Below are 21,038 nucleotides of genomic sequence, written 5' to 3' on the forward strand. Positions count from 1 at the left end.
TGGAGGCACTGAGTGTCTGGGAGAAGTTGCAGTTTCCAGGTTTCTGGCTTGGGGCAAGAAGGTGGGGGTGCCTGGTGGCTCAGTAGGTCAAGCATCTGCCTGTGGCTCTGGTCATGATCCCAGGGTCATGGGATTGACTCTGTATCAGGCTCCCTGCTCAGTGGGTAGTGCTTCTCCCTTTGCCCCTCCCCTCCACTGGTGCTCTCTCTTTCTCTCTCCCAAAAATTAATAAAATCTTTAAAAGAGGAGAGGAGTGGGGGGGAGGGGAGGATGGTGGTGCTATACACAGACAGAAGGAAGATTAAGAAGAAAAGATGACAAGACTTCTGAAGAAGTCGACTTTGAGATAACTAGGAGATACCCTAATGGAGACAGATGTCTAGTAGTCAGTTGTATGCCCAAGCCTGGAGTTCACCACAGCCATCCTTATTCATAACCTAGAAGCTGTCCTTACATAAAAATAAGTTAAAAGCCATGTAAATGAGAGTGGAGTGAAGGGAAAGTCGTTTGACAGAAATTTTTTTTAGATCGCCAGCACTTTAGATACATACTGAGCAAAATGAGCCACGAAAAAGACCATGAAGCAGAGGAAGAGAGTGGTCTGGTAGAGCCATTCTTTAAAAAAATTCAGCATTCACAATAGAGTTTAAGAGAAACTGGCAAATACTCCACCTTCTTTCTCCACTCTGGCCACTCCTAAACCACACCACATCAAATACATCCACGCTCCGGAGGCTTTACACTCACTCGTGCCCCTCCTCACAAAGTTCTCTCCCCGCATCCTGCTAACCGCCAAAACTTCTATTCGCCCTTCAAGAACAGCTGGAATAGAGCCTGGGAAGTTTCCCGAATGGGTACGTCCTTTGTGTCCCCTTTACCATTGTCCTCACAGCTCAGTTTCCCCGCGCCATTGAAGAGTCCTTTGAAGGGCTAGATCTTACTCACGTTGTCATCTCAAGCGCACAAATAGTGTGTAGAAGGAGCACAAAATGGTGCAGTCCTGTTTCTCACGTACTTCCAGTTAAATTCCTCGTTCCTCACATTCCATCTCTCTCCTTCATAAGCCTTATCTACGCTGCCTGGGCTAAAAGTTACAGGGGGAAAACTCCTTCAGGCACAGATATTCCACATCCAACCTGACTGCCGCGCGAAACCCCTCCAACTTCAGAGCTGAAACCACGTGGGCGCGTCCTAGACCGTCGGCCGCGTCCAGCCCAGGCCCCGCCCAGCTCAGGGCCCGCCCCTCGCGACCAAAGAAGGCCTAGCAAGTCCCGCATTCACGCTCCGCCCCCGGTGCAGGCGGAGGCGGGAACACGCCAGGAGCACGCCCCCCCCGCCGCGCCCCCAGCGCCAGGCGCACGCCCCGCCCACTTGCCCAGTACCGTGGGTCCCACCCCGGATGTCCGCCCCTAGCTGACTGAGCCCGAGGCCATGGCGAGCCAGGTAGGCCATCCTGTGTGGCGCGACCGACTCCTAGGAAGGAAGGGATAAAGGGAAAGCGTAAGATGGAACCCGGCCGCTAACTGTGAGGGGAGCGCGAGACCCGCAGACAGGCTTGAGCTGCCGGATCAGAAACGGTGCCTGGGGCGAGCTGCTCTGGAGGAAGGAAGGGAAAGAATCTTTGTTTGGCTCCTTACTTGAAAAGGTTTTGCTGCTTCTAGGGCAGCAGAGAGGGGGGGCAGGGGTGGTCGGTTTCCTGCTAGAAGTGGTTTAGGAGCGCTTGTGCTTTGCAAGTGTTAAAATAACTAACTTGCCTGGGGTCATAGTTGGCTGGTAGCAGAACCTGTGCGTCTAACCCTTATGATAGCTGTGTTTCATGATCGTAATTCATAGTTGAACAGTGACGGTGACACCAAAGACTGCTAGAGCCCTTTCAGTAGTAACATTTTTGAGCATTTAAGGCACCAGAAGTTTATATCCTTTTAATCCTCCCGTGACACTTCTGCGGGGTATTATCTCCATTTTACAGACCAAAAATTGAGGCTTAGAGGTTTGGCGTGCTTAGTGGTCACTTTAAGGTAGCCAAGATTCCGGTCCAGGTCTGTTCCTGTGCAAGGACTATTCTAGGTTCCTGAAATATGCACTGGACAATAAAGAAAGGCAGAAATATACGAATACCATGAATAATTAAAAGTTATTTGGTGTTTTAATGTTTTGCAAACTTTAGAAATTTTCTAGAAAGATTTAGGACCTTAAGTGTTGAAGTTGAGAAGAAACGGTAAACTGTAGACAATCTTTTAGACTTAACAAGTTGGCAAGTTGTTTATCCTTATTACCAAGTGCCTTTGTTCCAAGAAGGTGAGAAATTATAATCCTGTGATAGTTCAATTGTTGAAGTAGGGCAATTGTCTATGGATTTGGGGTGGAGCCTTTTCTGCTTAGAATCGGCATTGAAAGGAAAAGGTTAATCTTTCAAACATTCCTGAAATGAGGGGAAGGGGCATAAAAACTTAGATTATAGGTGAATTATTTATTCATGTTGCTTAAGTTCTCTAGGATCCATGACTATTCCAAATTTGACCTTTAGGACTTTGTTTTGAGCTTTAATGATACATTGAGTTGGAAACCGATTCTAATACAATGTCTGAATTTTTTGACCATCAGATTTAATATCTACATTTTAATTTTAAAAGCAATAATTTCCAGCCTCACCAGTTTACACAAGCCATTCATCTCTCCATGTAGTTCAACTCTCCTTTTCCTCCAGTCTTTGTTCTACTGCTACTAATAAGTATTGATTTATTATTGCAAAGCTACACAATGCCAAGGAAGTTTTAGGGACTTCATTTTCAGTTACTTCTCACAATAGCTTTTTGTAATTGTAGGTGTTTTATCACTTTTTGTAACTCTTTCTCATCCTTTGGTATCCTAGATAAAAGTGAAGATTTTTCAAACCCACCAACCAAAGTTAACTCTTTCTCCTCTTTGTGCATTCTGTAGCACTTTATGCCTCTCCCTTTAACTTACACTTGTTGGAATTGTTGACTTTCAAGTCTGTCTCCTATAAACCCAGCAGTTTGCAACCTTTATTCTGTCAACAGATTTCATAAGCATTATGTGAACTAATCAAAACTTTCCTGCGGGGTTGGGGAGGTGGCAAAATAGGTGAGGAAGATTAAGAAGTTCAAACTTCCACTTATAAAATAAAGAAGTCATGGAAATGTGAAGTACACTGTTAAGAATAAAGTCAAGAAAATATTGCAATAACTTTGTATGGTGACAGATGATAACTAGACCTACTGTGGTGATCATTTCCTTATGTATATAAACATCAAATCACTATGTTGTACACCTGAAACTAATATAATATTCAATGTTTATCATACTTCAATTAAAAAAAAAATGTTTAAACTCTCCTCATTACACATGATTCTCTGGTAAAGGAGGAGTGTACTGACTAGAATTTCTAAGGCAATGCTATGCTATAGAAATATAATACAAGTCCCATATGTAATTTTTATTTTTCTAGTTGCCACATGAAAATTGGATAAAAATTTAATCCATTATACAGTAATCCACACCACCCCCTGCCCTGCCTTATCCACTGTTTCAGTTACCCAGAGTCACCTACAGTCCAGAAATATGTGATCTTCTTTCTGACCTATTGTCAGAAGGTCACTAGTAGCCTAACACTACATCACAGTGCCTACATCACTCCATGTCACCTCATGTAGGCATTTTATTGTCTCACATCATCACAAGAAGGGTGACTACATAACAGTACAATAAGATATTTTGAGAGACCATATTCACATAACTTATTATAATTGTTCTACTTTATTATCATTGTTAATCTCTTACTGTGCCTAATTAATAAATTAAACTATCACAGGTATATTTGTATAGGAAAAACATAATAATTTCAGATATCCACTGAGAGTCTGAGAAGGTAGCTTCCACAGATAAGGAAGAACTACTGTATTCAAGTTACTATCATGATATATAATTAATATTTTTTAAATATTAAAATACTTCTACTTTATTTGTACTAAGTCTTCATAATCTGAGTAACTTTTACACTTACAGTTTGTATCAGTTCAGACTGGCCATTTTCCAGCTCCTCAGTAACACACATGGCAAGTGGCTACTGTATTTGTATAGAACAGCTAAAAGGAGTAGATGTAGTATTTTAAAGTTCCTGCCTTCTGTTACTCCTTATGCTTCTTCCCACTTTGCAGTTTTGCACTAAACCAGTGTCAGCTTAAACCAGCCTTAGAGGAATCCTCTAGGGTATATGTTAAGCATTCAGATTCCTTGGATCCTATGCCAGACCTACTAAATCAGATTGTCTTGGAATGTGTATGCTTTTTTTTTTTTTAAGATTTTATTTATTTATTAGAGAACAGAGTGAGGGAGAGAGCACAAGTGGGGGTGAGGGGCAAAAGGAGAAGGGCAAGCAGATTCCCTGCTGAGCCAGGAGTCGGACATGGACCTCAGTCCCAGGACCCTGAGATCTTGACCTGCGCCGAAGGCAAACACTTAACCCACTGAGCCACCCAGGTGCCCCTGGAATCTGTATTCTTGATGTGCTCCTGCTTATGCATTGTAGAAAGCCATTAATTATTTGGTTAACAAAACTTCTTAACCAAAAGAGGCTTTTATATCTGACCATGTGATCATCTCAATTAAATTTTTTCCATGAACATTATTTATATGAAATCTAAAAACATGCAAAATAGTTCTCCCTATCACTTCGGGGTGTAGAGTTTTCGTGTGTGGTATACTTTCTAAGATTAGCATTCCTCAGGACCTAAATTAACTAATAAGTAGTTCATTATTAGTGCAGGAGGATAAACAATGTGCTCTCTTTTTTTCCCCATTTCAGGTTATCAAGTGCAAGGCTGCAGTTGCCTGGGAGGCAGGAAAGCCTCTCTCCATAGAGGAGGTAGAGGTGGCACCCCCAAAGGCTCATGAAGTTCGAATTAAGGTAATGATACATCTAAGGCCCTGGAAGAGAAGACTTAAAATTAGGTCTCTGGGTAGGTGAATCCTCTGAGGATAAATCCCAAAGGCCAGTGTCAAGGAGAAGGTATCGAAAGTCATCAAACCTTAGAATCACAACATCTTCCTCTTATTTTACCCAGTTCGCTTTTGCAACACTGCTCCATCTTTTTTGCTTTGATGTTGAGCTGAACTCAGCAACCTTCCCCACGGATCAATGGATTATTGCAACTGACCTTCTGTAGCCCGTGTTTAAGATGAATTTGTAAAATGCTCCCTTTTCTCCTGATCCCATGGCTTAAAATGTATGAAGACCTTTAGAAACAGAAGTAGAAATGGTCTTCAGTTGTTAGACAAGGTTTTAAATAAGATTTGGAAAGAGGCTCCTGATTTAACTGGAGCAACAGCCAAGTGAAATCCGCTTGCTTAGAGAGCTTTAAAATGTACTGACCCTTGCAGGCAAGGCTAGGGTTCAGGGGATCAGTCCAGTCCTACTCAGCCTCTACTGTGGCAGAGAAAGGAAGATCCCCGTGGAGAAAAGGCTGTTGCACAAGGCAGTCACCTGGATATTTTTAGCATTCTACTCTGTTGTTTTGATGCAAAATTAATACTTTAAAGTAGTGACCACTGAGTAAAACTAACATTCTAGAAAAGTAAGGGTTTTGTTTTGTTTTGTTTTGTTTTTAATTTTTTTTTGCTCTGAATCAGAGTATACCTTCCCCATCTCACCTCCAAACGCTCATGCTCCCAGGGATCAAATACCAAGTGGAGGAGACCAGGGCCAAGTAACTTTTTAAGATCCTATTCAACTTGGACCCAGGAATCTGAAATCTACAAGGCTTAGATGTTTTTCCTTAAGTTCAGAAATTAACCTGATTGTGATTTTGCTACTGAAAAAGAAAATGTGTCCTGGGATGTACTAAGATGAGATGTAGAGCGATAGGATGCTACTAACAAATAGCAGGTATATAGGTGAGAAACAGAGAAGCATAAATACAAGCATTCCATACTTTTTTTTTTTTTTAAGATTTTATTTTTTTAAGAGAGAGTATGTGTGTGCACAAGCAGAAGGAGTGGCAGAGGGAGAGAGAGAAGCAGACTCCCCGCTGAGCAGGGAGCCCAATATGGGGCTGGATGGATTCAATCCCAGGACCCTGGGATCATGACCTGAGCCGAAGGCAAACGCTCTACCAGCTGAAGCACCTAGGCACTCCTCCCAGATTTCTTTCTTGTGCTTTTAGTGCTTAGAAAGATAAGGTACTTTTTAAAAACCAGAGAGATAGGAATGAAGGATTATTTCAGTAGAAATTGTGTGTGGTTGCTAAAGAGGGAGTCAGTTTCACTAAAAGCTCTGAATTTGGGCTTAGAATAAGTAGCCTGTCATATTTCAGAAGTAGGACATACCTCCTTAGAAATCACAATTGTCAGCAGTCAGGAGGATCCCAGCAGTGAAGTGGGCTCCACCTGCTTTGTACACAGGTCATGTTCCTCTCCATATCTGGAGGCACAGGGCCCATAAAGTCACCATGTTTACCTGCTCTTGCTAGCCTGCGCTGGAAAGGAGACAGAAAAACCATTTCCTTTGCATATAAACACACCATTACTTTTATGGATCACTAAAAAATGCTGTCAGTTCTAATTGTTAAGAGGCCATAGATTATAATCACATGCTGATTTTCAAAGAGGTTAAAATATCAAAGAAATGTGTCTTAGAATCAGTGAAATACGGTATTAAAAATGCCTTGCCTTTGACCTGTATCTCACTCTGAATTGCATGCACACACACATAAATGCTCTTTAATGTCCTGTTAGATTATTGCCACTGCAGTTTGCCACACCGATGCCTATACCCTGAGTGGGGCTGATCCTGAAGGGAGTTTTCCAGTGATCCTGGGACATGAAGGTGCTGGAATTGTGGAAAGTGTTGGTGAAGGAGTTACTAAGCTGAAGGCAGGTAAGGAGGATATTTGAACCACTTGATTTCATAATTTCAACTAATTTCTGCAAGGAAATTATATTTCCAATAAGCTATACATTGTTTCTTCATGAACAGATTATCACATGAGTCATTTGTCAAGAACGATTTTATTCCTTATCTGGGAAGTACAAATACTGGAGAGTTTTTTCTTTTGGATTTTGCAGACTACTGTTCTTCTGAAACTGTTTATTCCCAAAGCCAGTTTTGAACAATTATACAAGAATTTTTGAAGATTCAGCAGTGAATCGATATTTCAAAGCCCATGACCTTGTTTTCCGGTTACAATTTTAAGAGCTTCATTTCAATCAAAATTTTGAAAACTTGTACTTCTTGTATAGTCAGTGGTGTCTGAATGATGTTATGTAGGTTGTGTTCTAAGTGGAAGCTGTTAATTTGGAAAGCCATGCGAGTTGACAGGAGTGGGAATTTACAGGGGCTGATGTATCCATTTAGAAACAGAGCTTCCCTATTCAGGAGAGTGTCTTTGCATTTGTTTCCCAGGTGATACTGTCATCCCACTTTACATCCCACAGTGTGGAGAATGCAAATTTTGTCTAAACCCTAAAACAAACCTTTGCCAGAAGATAAGGTTAGTATCTTTGTGATTTTTTTCTTAAAATAATAAGTAATTGTGTGGCAATGTATACAGAATATTCTACCTGCATTATTTCATTTCAGCCTTGTGGCAACCTTATCACTCATATCCCCATTTTCATGGATGAGAAAATTAAGACTCAGAAATTAAGTGGTTTACCCAATATCATAACTATTAGATAAAACAGAATTTTCTGAACCCATTCTCCTTCCATAACACTAGGCTAAATTTGCCAAAATATACATTAAGTAGGGACATGCTTATGAAATTAAATAAAACCATTTAAAGAGCCATTTTATTGTCCATGAGATCCAAGTAATAAAACTCATAGGTTACTAGGAAGACTACGAGAGATAACATAACCCCTTACTACACAGAAAAAGGTGCTTACTTTATTGTAGTAAGGTAGCAGCACTTAACTCTGTTTTGAGGCTACTTAAGATCTCCATGTATTCACCTTTTTTTTCTTCTTCTTGAGGTAGAACATATATAATAAAATACTTAGTCTATAAATCTTAAGTGTACAGCTCCATGAATTGTTATGTATATACACACCTATATCCACCTAGATCAAGATCGAGAACCCTTCCAGCACCCTGTGGAGTCATTCTATCCCTTCCACGTCAGTACCTGCCTCCCTCAAAGGGAACCACTGTTCTCATTTCATTTGCTACAGGACTTCATATAAATAGAATCCCATACTGTGTGCTCTTTTTCCGGTTTCTTTCATTCAGAATGTCAATGAGATGTATCCAGGTTGCTCTGCCATATTTCATTCATTTATCTCTAGCCATTCCCCTGTTGATGGACATTTAAGTTGCTCCTTCAGTGTTTGGGGCTCTCGTGGCTCATGCTGCTATAAACGTTCTTGTGCATATCTTTTAGTGAATATATGCACTACTTTCTCTTGGGTATTTTCCTAAGATTAGAATTGCTGAGTATAATACCGTGATTTCATTTAGATGACCAGATTTATATTTCTCATACATATTTGGTGTTCTGCCATGGTTTCTGGCTCATAGCTACTAAAACCCTTGGAATTTCCTGTGATGTGGGCTATGAAGGTGTCTTTATCGTATTAGTAAAAGTGACCTTTGGAAAACCGTTAGGAAACCTACAAACGGCCTGGCCTTTGGTAGAGGAAAAGGGGCTACTGAGGTTGAATCAGCCAATGGCCAGTGTCAACCATGACTATAATTAAGCTTCCATAAACCCCAAAAGGATGGTTCAGAGAGCTTTGGGGCTAGTGAACACATGGAGACTGGGGAGAGTGACATACCTGGAAAGCATGTGGGAGCTCCTCAGTTTTTTCCCATACCTCCTATGCATCTCTTCATCTGGCTGTTGATTCGTATTCTTTATCATATCCTTTAATAACAGAAGTGTTTCCATGAGTTCTGTGAGCTGCTCTGGAGAATTAAAAGAACCTAAGGAGGAAGTCTTTGGAACCTCCAATCTGTAGCCTATGGGTCAGAAGCATAGGTTCCATGGGGCACCTGGGTGGCTCAGTCAGTTGAGCTTCCTACACTTGGTTTTAGCTCAGGTCGTGATCTCAGGGTTGTGGGGTCGAGTCCCGTGTCAGGATCTGCACTTGGCACCAAGTCTGAGAGTCTCTGCCTCTCCCTCTGCCCCTCCCCCGAGGCATATGCACGCATGCACCTGCACATACTCTCTTTTCTCTCTCAAATAAAATCTTTCCAAAAAAAAAAAAAACAAAAAAAGGCCCTTGTAACAGCCTGGAGCTTGCAACTGGCTTTTGAAGCAGAGGGTAGGGGCAGTCCTACAGGACTGAGTCCTTAATCTGTGGAACCTGATGGCTCTCCAGGTAGCTGGTGTCAGAATTGAGTTGGAATTCTTGGACCCTGCTGTGTCCAAGAATTGTTCAGTGTTGTGTGTGAGGGAACACACCCCCACACACACATTGGAATTGTGTCCATGACCTAGAAGATTGAGTCATATATGGAAAATCCATGTGTTCTCATATTTGTTTCCTAGTGCCATTGATAAAATTAGCTTATATTTTTGGGAAACGAGATTCCATTTACTTTATAACATAAGTCCAATTAGTTTTGGCAAAGCTAAAACCAAAACAAATCTTGTTTTGAAAGATAATTTCAAACACTGTCTAAAAGCTTGGGACCTATCAAGTAAAATAGTGATAATGGACTTTTTGTGGCTGTCTGTAACCTTTCAGAGGGACAAGTCCTTTCAAAGCATAAAATGTATCCCATGTCACCTTTTGTTAAAGAAACTCCTCTGGAACAGAAGTGATTTCTTACATTAAGGAAGGCTAAACAAACTTAAGTTGTTCTCTTAAAGATAGAAGTTATTTGTGGTAGAGCTTTGTCACATAGTTTTTTGTTTCTGGTCTTATTTTTCTCTCCAAGGGAATGTATATGCTCTTATGTCTAGAGGCAATCCATTTTCTCTTCATCTGTGTATTTGTTTATTCTGTGTATTCCAAAAGATTAGCTTAAGAATGCACATCAAATTATAGTACATTGTTTTTACTAAAAACAACAAATATTTATTAAATAAGTTATTAAATTAACTTATTAAATATTTATTAGTATTGTCCCTGTGCCAATGCTTTACAAATGCTCATTTGATTTTTATAACAATCTGTAAGGAAAATATGATTGTTTCTCTCCATTTTCTAATGAGGAAACTAAGGCACAAAGGCTAATTAACTGGCCCAAGATCAAACAGGATTTGAACCCAAGTGTGTTTGACTTTAGGGCCTGTACTCCTAAGCAGGACATTATATTACCTATCTATTCAGAATGTCAAAAATAACTTTTGATACCATTTATCATACTGGTGTCCTTTGTGAGGTGTTTTTTTTTTTAATCCTTCATTAGTGTTACCAACTACACAGGCAAAAAAAAAAAAAAAACAGAAAGAAAAGATAACTTGAATCCTTGAGGACCGTTTTGAAAAAACAAGCCTCCTGAAAGATCTAAATTAGCCAGTGTGGCTATCTATTTTCATCACCTGATCTGCATAATTGCTCATAATCTCTCCTTGTGTAGATTCTGGCTTTGGCTCTGTGCTTTCAGAAGTTATATTTGCTCACAGTTTTATGATGGAATTTTAAAATTATTTCATCTGCCGTAAGCTGTATCTGTTAAATTTACTTCAATACCAACAGTAAGATCCAGAAGGATATTGAATGTTGGCAAATGTCTTTCTTAAGTTTCCTTAATAAGGCATTGCTGAAAGGTGCTAAATTATTAACGAATACAATAGAAATTAGACTTTAGGGATCACCTGGGTGACACAGTTGGTTAAGTGTCTGATTTTTGTTTTCAGCTCAGGTAATGATTTCAGGGTCGTGCAATGAGCCCCACATCATGATCCCGTGCTAAGCACAGAGTATGCTTGAGTTCTCCCTTTCTCTCTGCCCCTTCTGCTTACGTGTGCATGTGCTCTCTCTGGCACGTTTGTGCTGTCTTCTCTTTCTCTCTGAAATATTTTTTTTTTAAATTGGACTTTGGGTCATAGCACACATTTCTGTCATATTTAAAATCGATTTTCCTGTGCATTTTGGGAAACCTGATTTTACCCTGCCTTTTTCCTTTTTTATTTTCTTTAGAGTTACTCAGGGGAAAGGATTAATGCCAGATGGTACTAGCAGATTTACTTGCAAAGGAAAGACAATTTTACATTACATGGGAACCAGCACGTTTTCTGAATATACAGTTGTGGCTGATATCTCTGTTGCTAAAATTGATCCTTTAGCACCTTTGGATAAAGTCTGCCTTCTGGGTTGTGGCATTTCAACTGGTTATGGTGCTGCTGTGAACACTGCCAAGGTAAGACATTGGCCTTCAAATTTGATAAAACAGAGCTTTGCTAGAATAGTGAACTTGGCCTGGTATGTAAGAAACCTAGTGATTTCCTTGACACTTGTGCAATGAGTACCTAATAGACTGTCTTTACTGTTAGGTGGAGCCTGGCTCTACTTGTGCCATCTTTGGCCTAGGAGGAGTTGGATTGGCGGCCATCATGGGCTGTAAGGTGGCTGGTGCATCCCGGATCATTGGTGTGGACATCAATAAAGATAAATTTGCAAGGGCCAAGGAATTTGGAGCTTCTGAATGCATTAACCCCCAGGACTTCAGTAAACCCATCCAGGAAGTGCTCATTGAAATGACTGACGGGGGTGTGGACTATTCCTTCGAGTGCATTGGTAATGTAAAAGTCATGGTAGGTATGTTTCACTTCATTCCTTTTTTTCTCTAGCTTTATTATAAGAATAGAGCATAAAATACACAAAATATTGGCTGATTGACTTTATATTATTATAAATTATTTTATATTTTATGAATATTATGAATTATTATTATAAGTAAGGCTTCCAGTGAACAGTAGGCTATTAGTTAAATTTGGGGGGAGTTATGTGTGCATTTTCGACTGCATGGGGGATGGGTGCCCCAGTCCCTGTGTGTTGTTCAGGGGTTAGCTGTACATCCACTTTACTAACCTCAAGCAACAGCTTCTCTAAAGCTCAGTTTCCTCTTGTGTAAAATGCAGACAGTAATGACACCTCCTTCACACAGAGTTGATACTCAGCAGGAGTATCACTATTCTCCACCAGCTTCCTTTATTAAAGTCTTTAGAATTTTGAACTAGGATTTATTTTAAAAACTAGACAGCAGGGGGCGCCTGGGTGGCTCAGTCTGTTGAGCATCTGCCTTTGGCTCAGGTCCTGATCCCACAGTCCTGGGAACAAGCCCCATGTCAGGCTCCCTGCTCAACGGAGAGCCTGCTCCTCCCTCTGCCTGCCGCTCCCCCTGTTTGTGTGTGCTTGCTTGCTCACTCTCTGCAAATAAATCAAATCTTTTAAAAAAAAAACACTAGACAGCAAATAAAAGCTTTAAATTCATTTTGTGTTAATATTTAGCCAGGTTAATAATTTTTTAAAAAATACTGTTGAATGAAATTATATTTACTAAATATTCAGTATGATCATTTTGTTGTGATTTTCTTAAAAAGCTCTGAGCTACCACTCTCTCCCCGCAAAGCTATTTTGCTGATATTCTCAGCCAGATGCGCTGACCTCTGTGATTTGGTCCTATCTCTGCCTGCAGAGAGCAGCGCTGGAGGCCTGCCACAAAGGCTGGGGTGTCAGCGTCGTAGTTGGAGTAGCTGCATCTGGTGAAGAAATCTCCACTCGCCCATTTCAGCTGGTAACAGGCCGCACGTGGAAAGGCACTGCTTTTGGAGGTAATTCAGTGGATGAGCACATTTTCTCTATTGTTATTTCCATTGGCGGAATTTTAATCCCAAGCTGATTTTTATTTGTTTTGTTTTAACAAGAATTTTCATAGACTACCTTCTCATCACAAGTTGTTGCATAGTTGCTGTAATGGGAGGGTTTCACGTTCGTTCAGTACTCACCCCGGGGCCGGGGAGATGCTCACCTTCCTGTGAAGCACAAGATCACATTCTGCACACACAGTCAGTATCCTGTTGATGAGGAAATAGTTGGGGGTCAGGCAGGAGTGAGGAGTTGGTTCCAGGATACACAAACAACAGTGTCAGCCACACTGTTACGCTCTGGACTTAACTGTTGGCATTTCTGCTCCTCTTTCCCGAGTGCAGCTGTCGCTGGATGTGATCATACCTCTGTCTACATAGTACTGACTTCAGCAGTAACCAATACAAAGCCTTAATGTGAAAGTACTGGTTTTTTTTTAAATTTATTTATTTGACAGAGAGAGACAGTGAGAGGGGGAACACAAGCAGGGGGAGTGGGAGAGGGAGAAGCAGGCTTCCTGCCGAGCAGGGAGCCCAATGCAGGGCTCGATCCCAGGACCCTGGGATCTTGACCTGAGATGAAGGCAAACGCTCAATGACTGAGCCACCTAGGCGCCCCTGAAAATACTATTTTACACCAAACTTTATAATAAAATTGAAAAGTTGCCAGACTGATCATTTTTCCCTTTTGTGATCCTAAAAAGTTCATGGTTGGTTGCGGTTGCCTAACTACTGGTAGAATGCTGAAAAATCATTTCCATCTTTTTCGTGGTTGCTCAGCTAAGAAGCACAAATCATGCTTTTATATCCCAACAATTATGAATGAATGAAATCTTAAGTTTTTATAGGTTTTTAAATACACACACACACACATATTCTTACCATTCTTTTAGGGGTGAAAAATCACATAGCATGAGTTTTTAATCTGTATTTAACAAAGTGTCTCTTAAGATCCCCATTGTCCGTATTATGTCCACTTGTTTGAAGCCCAGAGGAAAAGATCAGGAAAGTATGAGGAGTTTGGCCAAAGTTTTCTGTCTCTGTACTGTAGAATTCACCATAAAAAGAAGTCAAGGGGCACCTGGGTGGTGCAGTCGGCTAAGTGTCTGACTCAGTTTCAGCTCAGGTCATGATCTCAGGGTTGTGAGATCAAGCCCCACGTTGGGCTCAGCTCAGTTCTGCTTGCAGATTATCTTTCTCCCTCTGCCCGTCTCCTGACTCAGGTGAGCTCCCTCTCTTTCTCTGTCTTGCTCTCTCTCAAAAAAATAATAAAATCTTAAAATAAATAAAGGATTTCTATTAAGAAAAATATATAAAGCTGACTAAACTTGCTTTTCCAACTAGATATATGCCTCACTTGAGTATCTTAGAATAGACTTTTAAGGTCACACGTCCTCCCAGGTTCTTATCTGCATTTGAAAGGACATTCTAAGCCTGGGAGACTGAGCCTGGGGTTTGATCCTAACCCCTCACTGAAGCCTCATCCTCCCAGCACATGCTGGTTGGGAAATAAACTGGAGGACTGGGGCCCAGTGGGTGTTGTTAAAATATGACCCACAGATGAAAATAGAAGTTTTGGTCTAGAGAATAGTGGTGGCTGTACTTGTCTCGGTTACCAGGAGATTTAAAGGTGAAAGAAGTGGGTGCCTGGCTGGCTCAGTGGGAAGAACATGTGACTATTGATCTTGGGGTCATGAGTTCAAGCCCCATGTTGGGCATGGAGCCTACAATCAATCAATATTATACACACACACACACACACACACACACACACACACTTTTTTGTTCTTAAAGGACAAAGAAAAAGGCCCATAATTCTTAGGAGAAGAGTGATTGGTAGAAGATATTAAGAGGGAGATTTGGAAAAGGCTCAAAAGTGGATTGAAACAAGCTACAAAGTGTCCCTAGTTTAAAAGGTGGAGAGGCTTCTTTGTCGTTTTATTGCATCTTTCAGTATAAGTGAAAGGCTGAAGCCCCTGATTTTGTTTAAAATCTTAAATAGCTAAAAATTTCCCACTTTTGTTTTCAGTTTCACAGTTTTCTAGGGTGAGATGCTATCCCTAATTTCATTGCTAAATTTAAAACCAAAGGAATAAAGTTATGTATCACATCAGTTTTATTCTTCCTTGAATTTCACGATTATAGAAATCTTTCTTTTGTGGACCTAAGTAAATTTGTTGTGAAATATCCATAGTTCTGTCCAAGGCAGTTTAAAATTTTGTCTCAATTTGCTAAAAACTTAATGAGATTTTAGTAAGTCTTAATACAGAAAAAGGAAAATACTCGGAAGGCATTTACTATTTTCTTAACTAAAGACAAACATTAAATTCTTCTTCCTCTCTGCTGATTTTGAAGGTCTTCATTCCCTTTTAATTCATGATAAAATTTATTCTCTTAAATGTCTGTCACCCTCTAAGTAATAAGCATACTCTAAAGATTTGTTGGGAGAATTAATAGATGTATGATTTCTTTTAGGATGGAAGAGTGTGGAAAGTGTCCCAAAGTTGGTGTCTGAATATATGTCCAAAAAGATAAAAGTTGATGAATTTGTGACTCATAATCTGTCTTTTGACCAAATTAATGAAGCCTTTGAACTGATGCATGCAGGAAAGAGGTAAGCTTCCATATTATAAAATGTAGTAATGATTTAGGGTTTATGGAGGGAGGGTTAAAAAAATAGTTTTAGTGGTCTTCAAAGATAGCATTTAAAACCCATTTATTGTTTCCTTCTCTTACAGCATTCGAACTGTTGTAAAGCTTTAAATTCAACAGAGAAAGCTTTAAATTCAGCAGTTCATCCTTGTACTTAAGTCTTGTGGTCCAGCTGGAACAGCCAGACAAGCAGGGAGAAGATCTTCCAAGTTCACAGCCTCTTAGACATTCAAGACCTTCTAGGCCTTCTCTACTGTTACTTCTAGAGCAACCTACTTTAGGCAGTATTTTTTATATAATTCATAAATCTCTAATCAAGGACAAGACTAATAGAGTCATAAATCTGATTTCTCAACTCTCCTTCACATGAATAATTGCCAACTCATTAAGGAATATCCCAACATAATAAAAATAAGTTCTGCATATGTGTAGATATTTTTATCTCTCTTTTATGCTGAATTCATTCTCATGGTTCCTGTCCCCATTATCTTCATTCTTTAAAGGAAAGCTAGAGGAAACAGGGCAGTGGTGAGTATCTGAACCTTGCCTTCTTCCATCCTCAGTAATGTTTGCTTAACTTTTAAGTCTCTGGCCCATTTAGTAAGGAACAGATAACCCTCACCATCAGGGGCAAAGTTAATCAGAACCCAGGTCAGCCTCTGTGAGAGTACATTTTTGAGAACAGATACCATGCCTTGTTCAGACTTACTCTCCTAATTCCTAGTATGGCATCTCGCCCACAGTGGGCACTAAACTTCATTAAACTACCTTCTGGGCAGAAGGTGTGTGTGTGTTGGTGGCAGCTCTATGAACTTTCAAGCATATTAAAAATATATACTGAATTTCAAAGTTTCCAGATACTTTTTCACATTTGCCCAATTCTAGATCACATTGCCTTTCCTCCCCAGAGGTTTCTTGTGAAATACCTGCCCACATCCTTTCCTCACCACCCAGAATTTGGTGTTTTTCACTCTTCGTGCATGTTGTTATACTTTATACATATCCATTAACCTTCTAGCCTTTGGTATGGAAACCCTGATACTGTCTCATTCTGCAGCTTTCATTTTTTACTCATTATTGTGTGATGAATCATGTCATGCTGTTTTTAATACTGTGCTATAGTATTCAGTTATATGAAATAACATAATTTACTTGCTGTCCAAATGATGGCATAAAGCAACTTCCAGAGCAATTTCTGTTTTGCTAACACTGGTGACAACCACTGTACATCTTGCAGATTGTGTTAGTTACTTAGGCCGTATAGCTGACCCTTGAACAACATGGGTTTGAACTGCACAGATCACTTACACGTGGATTTTTTACATTATGGTACTGTTAATGTATTTTCTCTTTAACATTTTTCTCTAGCTTATTTTGTTGTAAGAATACCATTTATAAGACATATATAAGAAATATGTTAATCAGCTGTTTCTTAAGCCTTCCAGTTGAAAGTAAGCTGTTAGTCGAGTTTTGGGGGAGTCAGAAGTAATATGTGGATTTTCAAATGTGTGGAGGGTCAGCAGCCCTAACCCCTGTGTTGTTCAAGAGTCCGCTATATATCCTTGGATTAGCGCATCTTAATTTGACTAGAAATTGCCAGATTGTTCCTCAAAATGGCTGAAAACTTTAGCAAGTGAGATGGACATGAAATGGTATTTTGTTGCTTTAGCTGCCTTTCCCCTCAGTTACTAAAGTACTATTACACATTTGTATTTTCTTTTTTGTGAAGTATTCATTCACATACTTTGCTCATTTTTCTGTTGAATTAGTTATCTTTTCCCGAGTAGTTTTTAGGCGTTACTATAGATGCCAGCCCTTCATCCATCTTATATCTTACTTTAATATATCTTATATTTATTTATTTTTTTTTTAAAGATTTTATTTATTTGACAGACAGAGATCACAAGTAGGCAGAGAGGCAGGCAGAGAGAAAGGGGAAAGCAGGCTCCCCGCTGATCGGAGAGCCCGATGTGGGGCTCGATCCCAGGATCTTGGGATCGTGACCTGAGCTGAAGGCAGAGGCTTTAACCCACTGAGCCACCCAGGCACCCCTATCTTATATTTATTTTTAATAGAGTCAAATATATCAGTCTTTTTGTGGTGCTCTTAGGTAACATTTATGTTTTTTTATCCTAAGCAATATAAAGAAGCAAAAATGATTCATAATCTTCCCATCCAGGTAATCCATTGACATAGAAAAAAATAAAACATAAAAGCAACATATCCAAGGGTTAGAAAATTCAAATAGAGAAAACTATATAAGAAGAGCAACACTCCCTTCCCAATATAAACGTAGTTGACTGTTAAGTTTATATATTTTCCCAGAAGTTTCAGTACATATAAGAGCATTGATACATATCCTTTCAGACTACACAAAGCATATTGCAGACTGTCTTTGTATCAACACATTGGATATGCCATGCACATCTCTTCTGGTTGGATTGAACCCATGTGCTTTTTTTATTGTTTTAATACAATATGGCTTAATTGCTCCTATAAAAATGTTGTGTTTCTGAGCACCATCTAGTTGACTGAAAAGTAGAAAAGTGGCAATTATAGTCGGGCCCTCTGCTTTTTGGTTCTGTGGTGCATTTGTAGGCAGTGCAACCTAGCTTTTCATTTTAGCTAGAGGGCTAGAGTGCACTAGGGGCCCAATAGCCCCAAACTATTGCCCTGAGAAAACCAAAAGAAGAAATTAAAACTAGCTTCTACCAAAGCTTCAGAAATAGGCTTTTAATCAGGTTTGATTTAGCCTAGACTTCCAGGAACCAAGTATATTATTACCTTGAGCAATTGCACTAAGAAAATGGACATGTAGGGTAATAATGGAGAGCTAATAATTCTTTAAAAAGTTTTTTTCCCCATTGCTTTTCTTATACATGAGGTATACACAAATGAGATGGCATTTTTATGTTCACCAGTGTGAGAAGTAAAGCCATTTTTAAATATAAAATAATTAACTCCAATTCTTGTAGCTGGCCAATTAGAGAATTTACTTTTTATTTCTGTCACAGTTAAGTACATACTCCCGAGCCAGCTAATTCAGTTTAAGAAGTAGGAGCATTTCCTGGCTGAGAGCACAATTGTCTATTCAAGGAACTAGCAGAAACAATCAAGTTTATAAGATCCTTATTATAAAGATTCTTGGATCATGGGACTTTCAAGCTTTTTCAAAATCCTTTTAATACATCCTCTTGGATGGCATCTAGAATGTTATTGGCTTTGGAAGAAGGTATAGTTAAATGGTTAAAATCCATTCACTGTGTGTATGTCAGCAAATCTACCCTGGTTGCCCAAAATTAGGAGTCTACCACTTTGGAAGTATTGTTGAGAATTTTTTTTATAAGTATCTTAAACTGCTTTCTTGGACAGATACATAATTTTAACACAAATGGCTAACCCATTATATATTTCATGAAAGCTAGTAAAATGTATTTTTAATTTAAGTACCTAAAATTTTACAGTATTAAGAACTAATTTTAGGGGTTCCTGGGTTGCTCAGTCAGTTAAACATCCAACTCTTGGTTTCGGTTGTGATCTCGTGGCTTGTGGGATTGACCCCCTGCATCAAGCTCTACAGTCAGCAGGGAGTCTGCCTGAGATTCTCTCCCTCTGCCCCTCCCCGCCCCCACACTCACTCTTTCTCTCAAAAAAATAAAAATAAAAATAACTAAGCATCTTTTTTACTGAAAATTTTTACTATACCTAGCTAATATTTTTCAAATCTTATTTGCATATCTATTTTCAGCATGCTGTGCTATTCTTTTTATTTAACCCTACTAATGTTCACTAGAGTAAGATAGTCCAAAGACAGACATGTCTGACTTAGAATAAGTTCTTTATTACATGCAGAGAACTAACCTATAAAGTAGGAACATATAGAATGATGAGGTTTTAGGGGATGGAGGCAGGAAAAAAACTGCATTATATCCAGAACAAGTCACAGGGAACCAGTTAATGTGTGTACAACTTAAACCAAACAAAACAATGTTCCAAAAAATATACATAATGCTATTTCCATTTATCCCATTTGAATGCAAAAGTATACATAGCTGGTAATTCTGAAAACGTTTGTTGATTTGGGAATAGAGGGAACATATTTTCCATGCACAGAATTCTTCAGAACTTTTTCTGCTTGCCTACCAATCTGCCAGTTAAGCTGATGATCAAAGTCCTAAAGTAACTGACAGTCCCTTTGGGCCTAGAGTCACTTTGTGACCCGGGAAAAAGACCAACTCTGGATTCAGCCAAATTTATTTCAGTTAATACACAAGATCAGATTTAGAAAAAGTATACCACAAACATATTTGGAAAACATAAATTATATTTAAAGAGATATTTAGATAATAAATGCATAGAACTAAGGAAATTGTGTCTTTAAAGAAATAATTACAAAGTGAACAGGGACATACAAAGTCCTCCATTATACAAATTGCTTTGGTAGAACTTTTCTTTCTGAGACAAAGCAGGTGGGATGACTTTTAAGCAGACTGGTTTTTATCAAGGTGATGACATTATACCAGAATTCCTTATGAGATAAATTTTGCACATATTCTTTTCAAGAAAGGAGTGCTAATGTACCATAGAATCGCCTCCAGTTCAGAATGGACTCAAATGTCCTTGACTACCAAAACCAGGCTATATGAAGCAAGATCAACAGTGAAAATGGGCTCTAAAATACCTACTGCTCTTTCTCTAAATTACACATCTTCATACTAAATGTTCTTATCCTCGGCTATTTTGTTTCCTCCGAATCACTCAGGGCTCAGATTTACTAATAAAGTTTTTTTCTACCCTGAGGGACACCTGGGTGACCCAGTCAGTTAAGTATCTGCCTTCAGCTCAGGTCTTGGTCCCTGGGGTAAAGCCCCACATCAGGGTCCCTCTGTCTTTCCCCCCACTTGAGCTCCCCTCTCTCTCTCTCAAAAATAAATAGAATCTTAATTAAAAAAAAAAAAATCTATCCTATTTTCTGTTGACCCCTGACCCAGGTATTGAAATAATGTGAATTTTACAGTCAACATTATCCATAGAATAAAACAGTTCCTAAGTTATGATTACCATTCTACAAATTGGAGTTCTCCACAGAGAAGCACGATGATTTGTCCTAGTCAGGCAACCAAGTAAAAAATTAGAGAAATCAGAGCCTTGGGGTCCTGACTGTTGGTCTTGTGCTCTTCTCATGACACCAAAGTACAGATGTATCTACAGGTATTGGAAGTGTTAGCCTGTTTGTTCTTGGGGTAACAGTAAAAGGGCTAAGCACTCGGGAGATGTAAGCCATTACTCTCCGGAAAACTTTACAATGGTAAAAAGATTAAACATCCATTTTTTAAAAAGTTAATGAAATACTTCAAGCTATAACAAACATATTACTGGTAACTTTCCAGGAAGCCCTTCCTCAAGTGTTCCACTGACTTGACTTTTTGGCACATCTGAATAAGATATACCAGTGTTGATACATTTTTTAATATAACCACAGAATCGCCATAGACTGACAGTTCTATTTTTGCTCATCCACAGTCCCCCAAAAGCAAATGGTAACAGGGGGCCAAGGCCACCTAATTCCTGCTTCCTTTTTCTCAAAATAACCAAATACACACCCCCATT

At 39.4% G+C, this 21,038-nt stretch overlaps 1 protein-coding gene across 1 annotated transcript; it reads left to right on the top strand.

Moving 5' to 3' along the window:
* Window positions 1-1,339: 1,339 nt before the first annotated feature.
* Window positions 1,340-15,859, top strand: LOC116869747 (alcohol dehydrogenase class-3). Its single transcript, XM_032861174.1, has 9 exons — window positions 1,340-1,443; window positions 4,826-4,927; window positions 6,754-6,895; window positions 7,421-7,508; window positions 11,110-11,329; window positions 11,463-11,723; window positions 12,608-12,743; window positions 15,252-15,390; window positions 15,515-15,859. The coding sequence occupies exons 1-9, from the start codon at window positions 1,432-1,434 to the stop codon at window positions 15,537-15,539; spliced, it is 1,125 nt and encodes a 374-aa protein (XP_032717065.1). The 5' UTR covers window positions 1,340-1,431; the 3' UTR covers window positions 15,540-15,859.
* Window positions 15,860-21,038: the final 5,179 nt, after the last annotated feature.

Source organism: Lontra canadensis, unplaced genomic scaffold (assembly GCF_010015895.1).
Source record: "Lontra canadensis isolate GAN:19392208 unplaced genomic scaffold, GSC_riverotter_1.0 scaffold1, whole genome shotgun sequence".
In the NCBI taxonomy this organism is placed as follows: Eukaryota; Metazoa; Chordata; class Mammalia; order Carnivora; family Mustelidae; genus Lontra; species Lontra canadensis.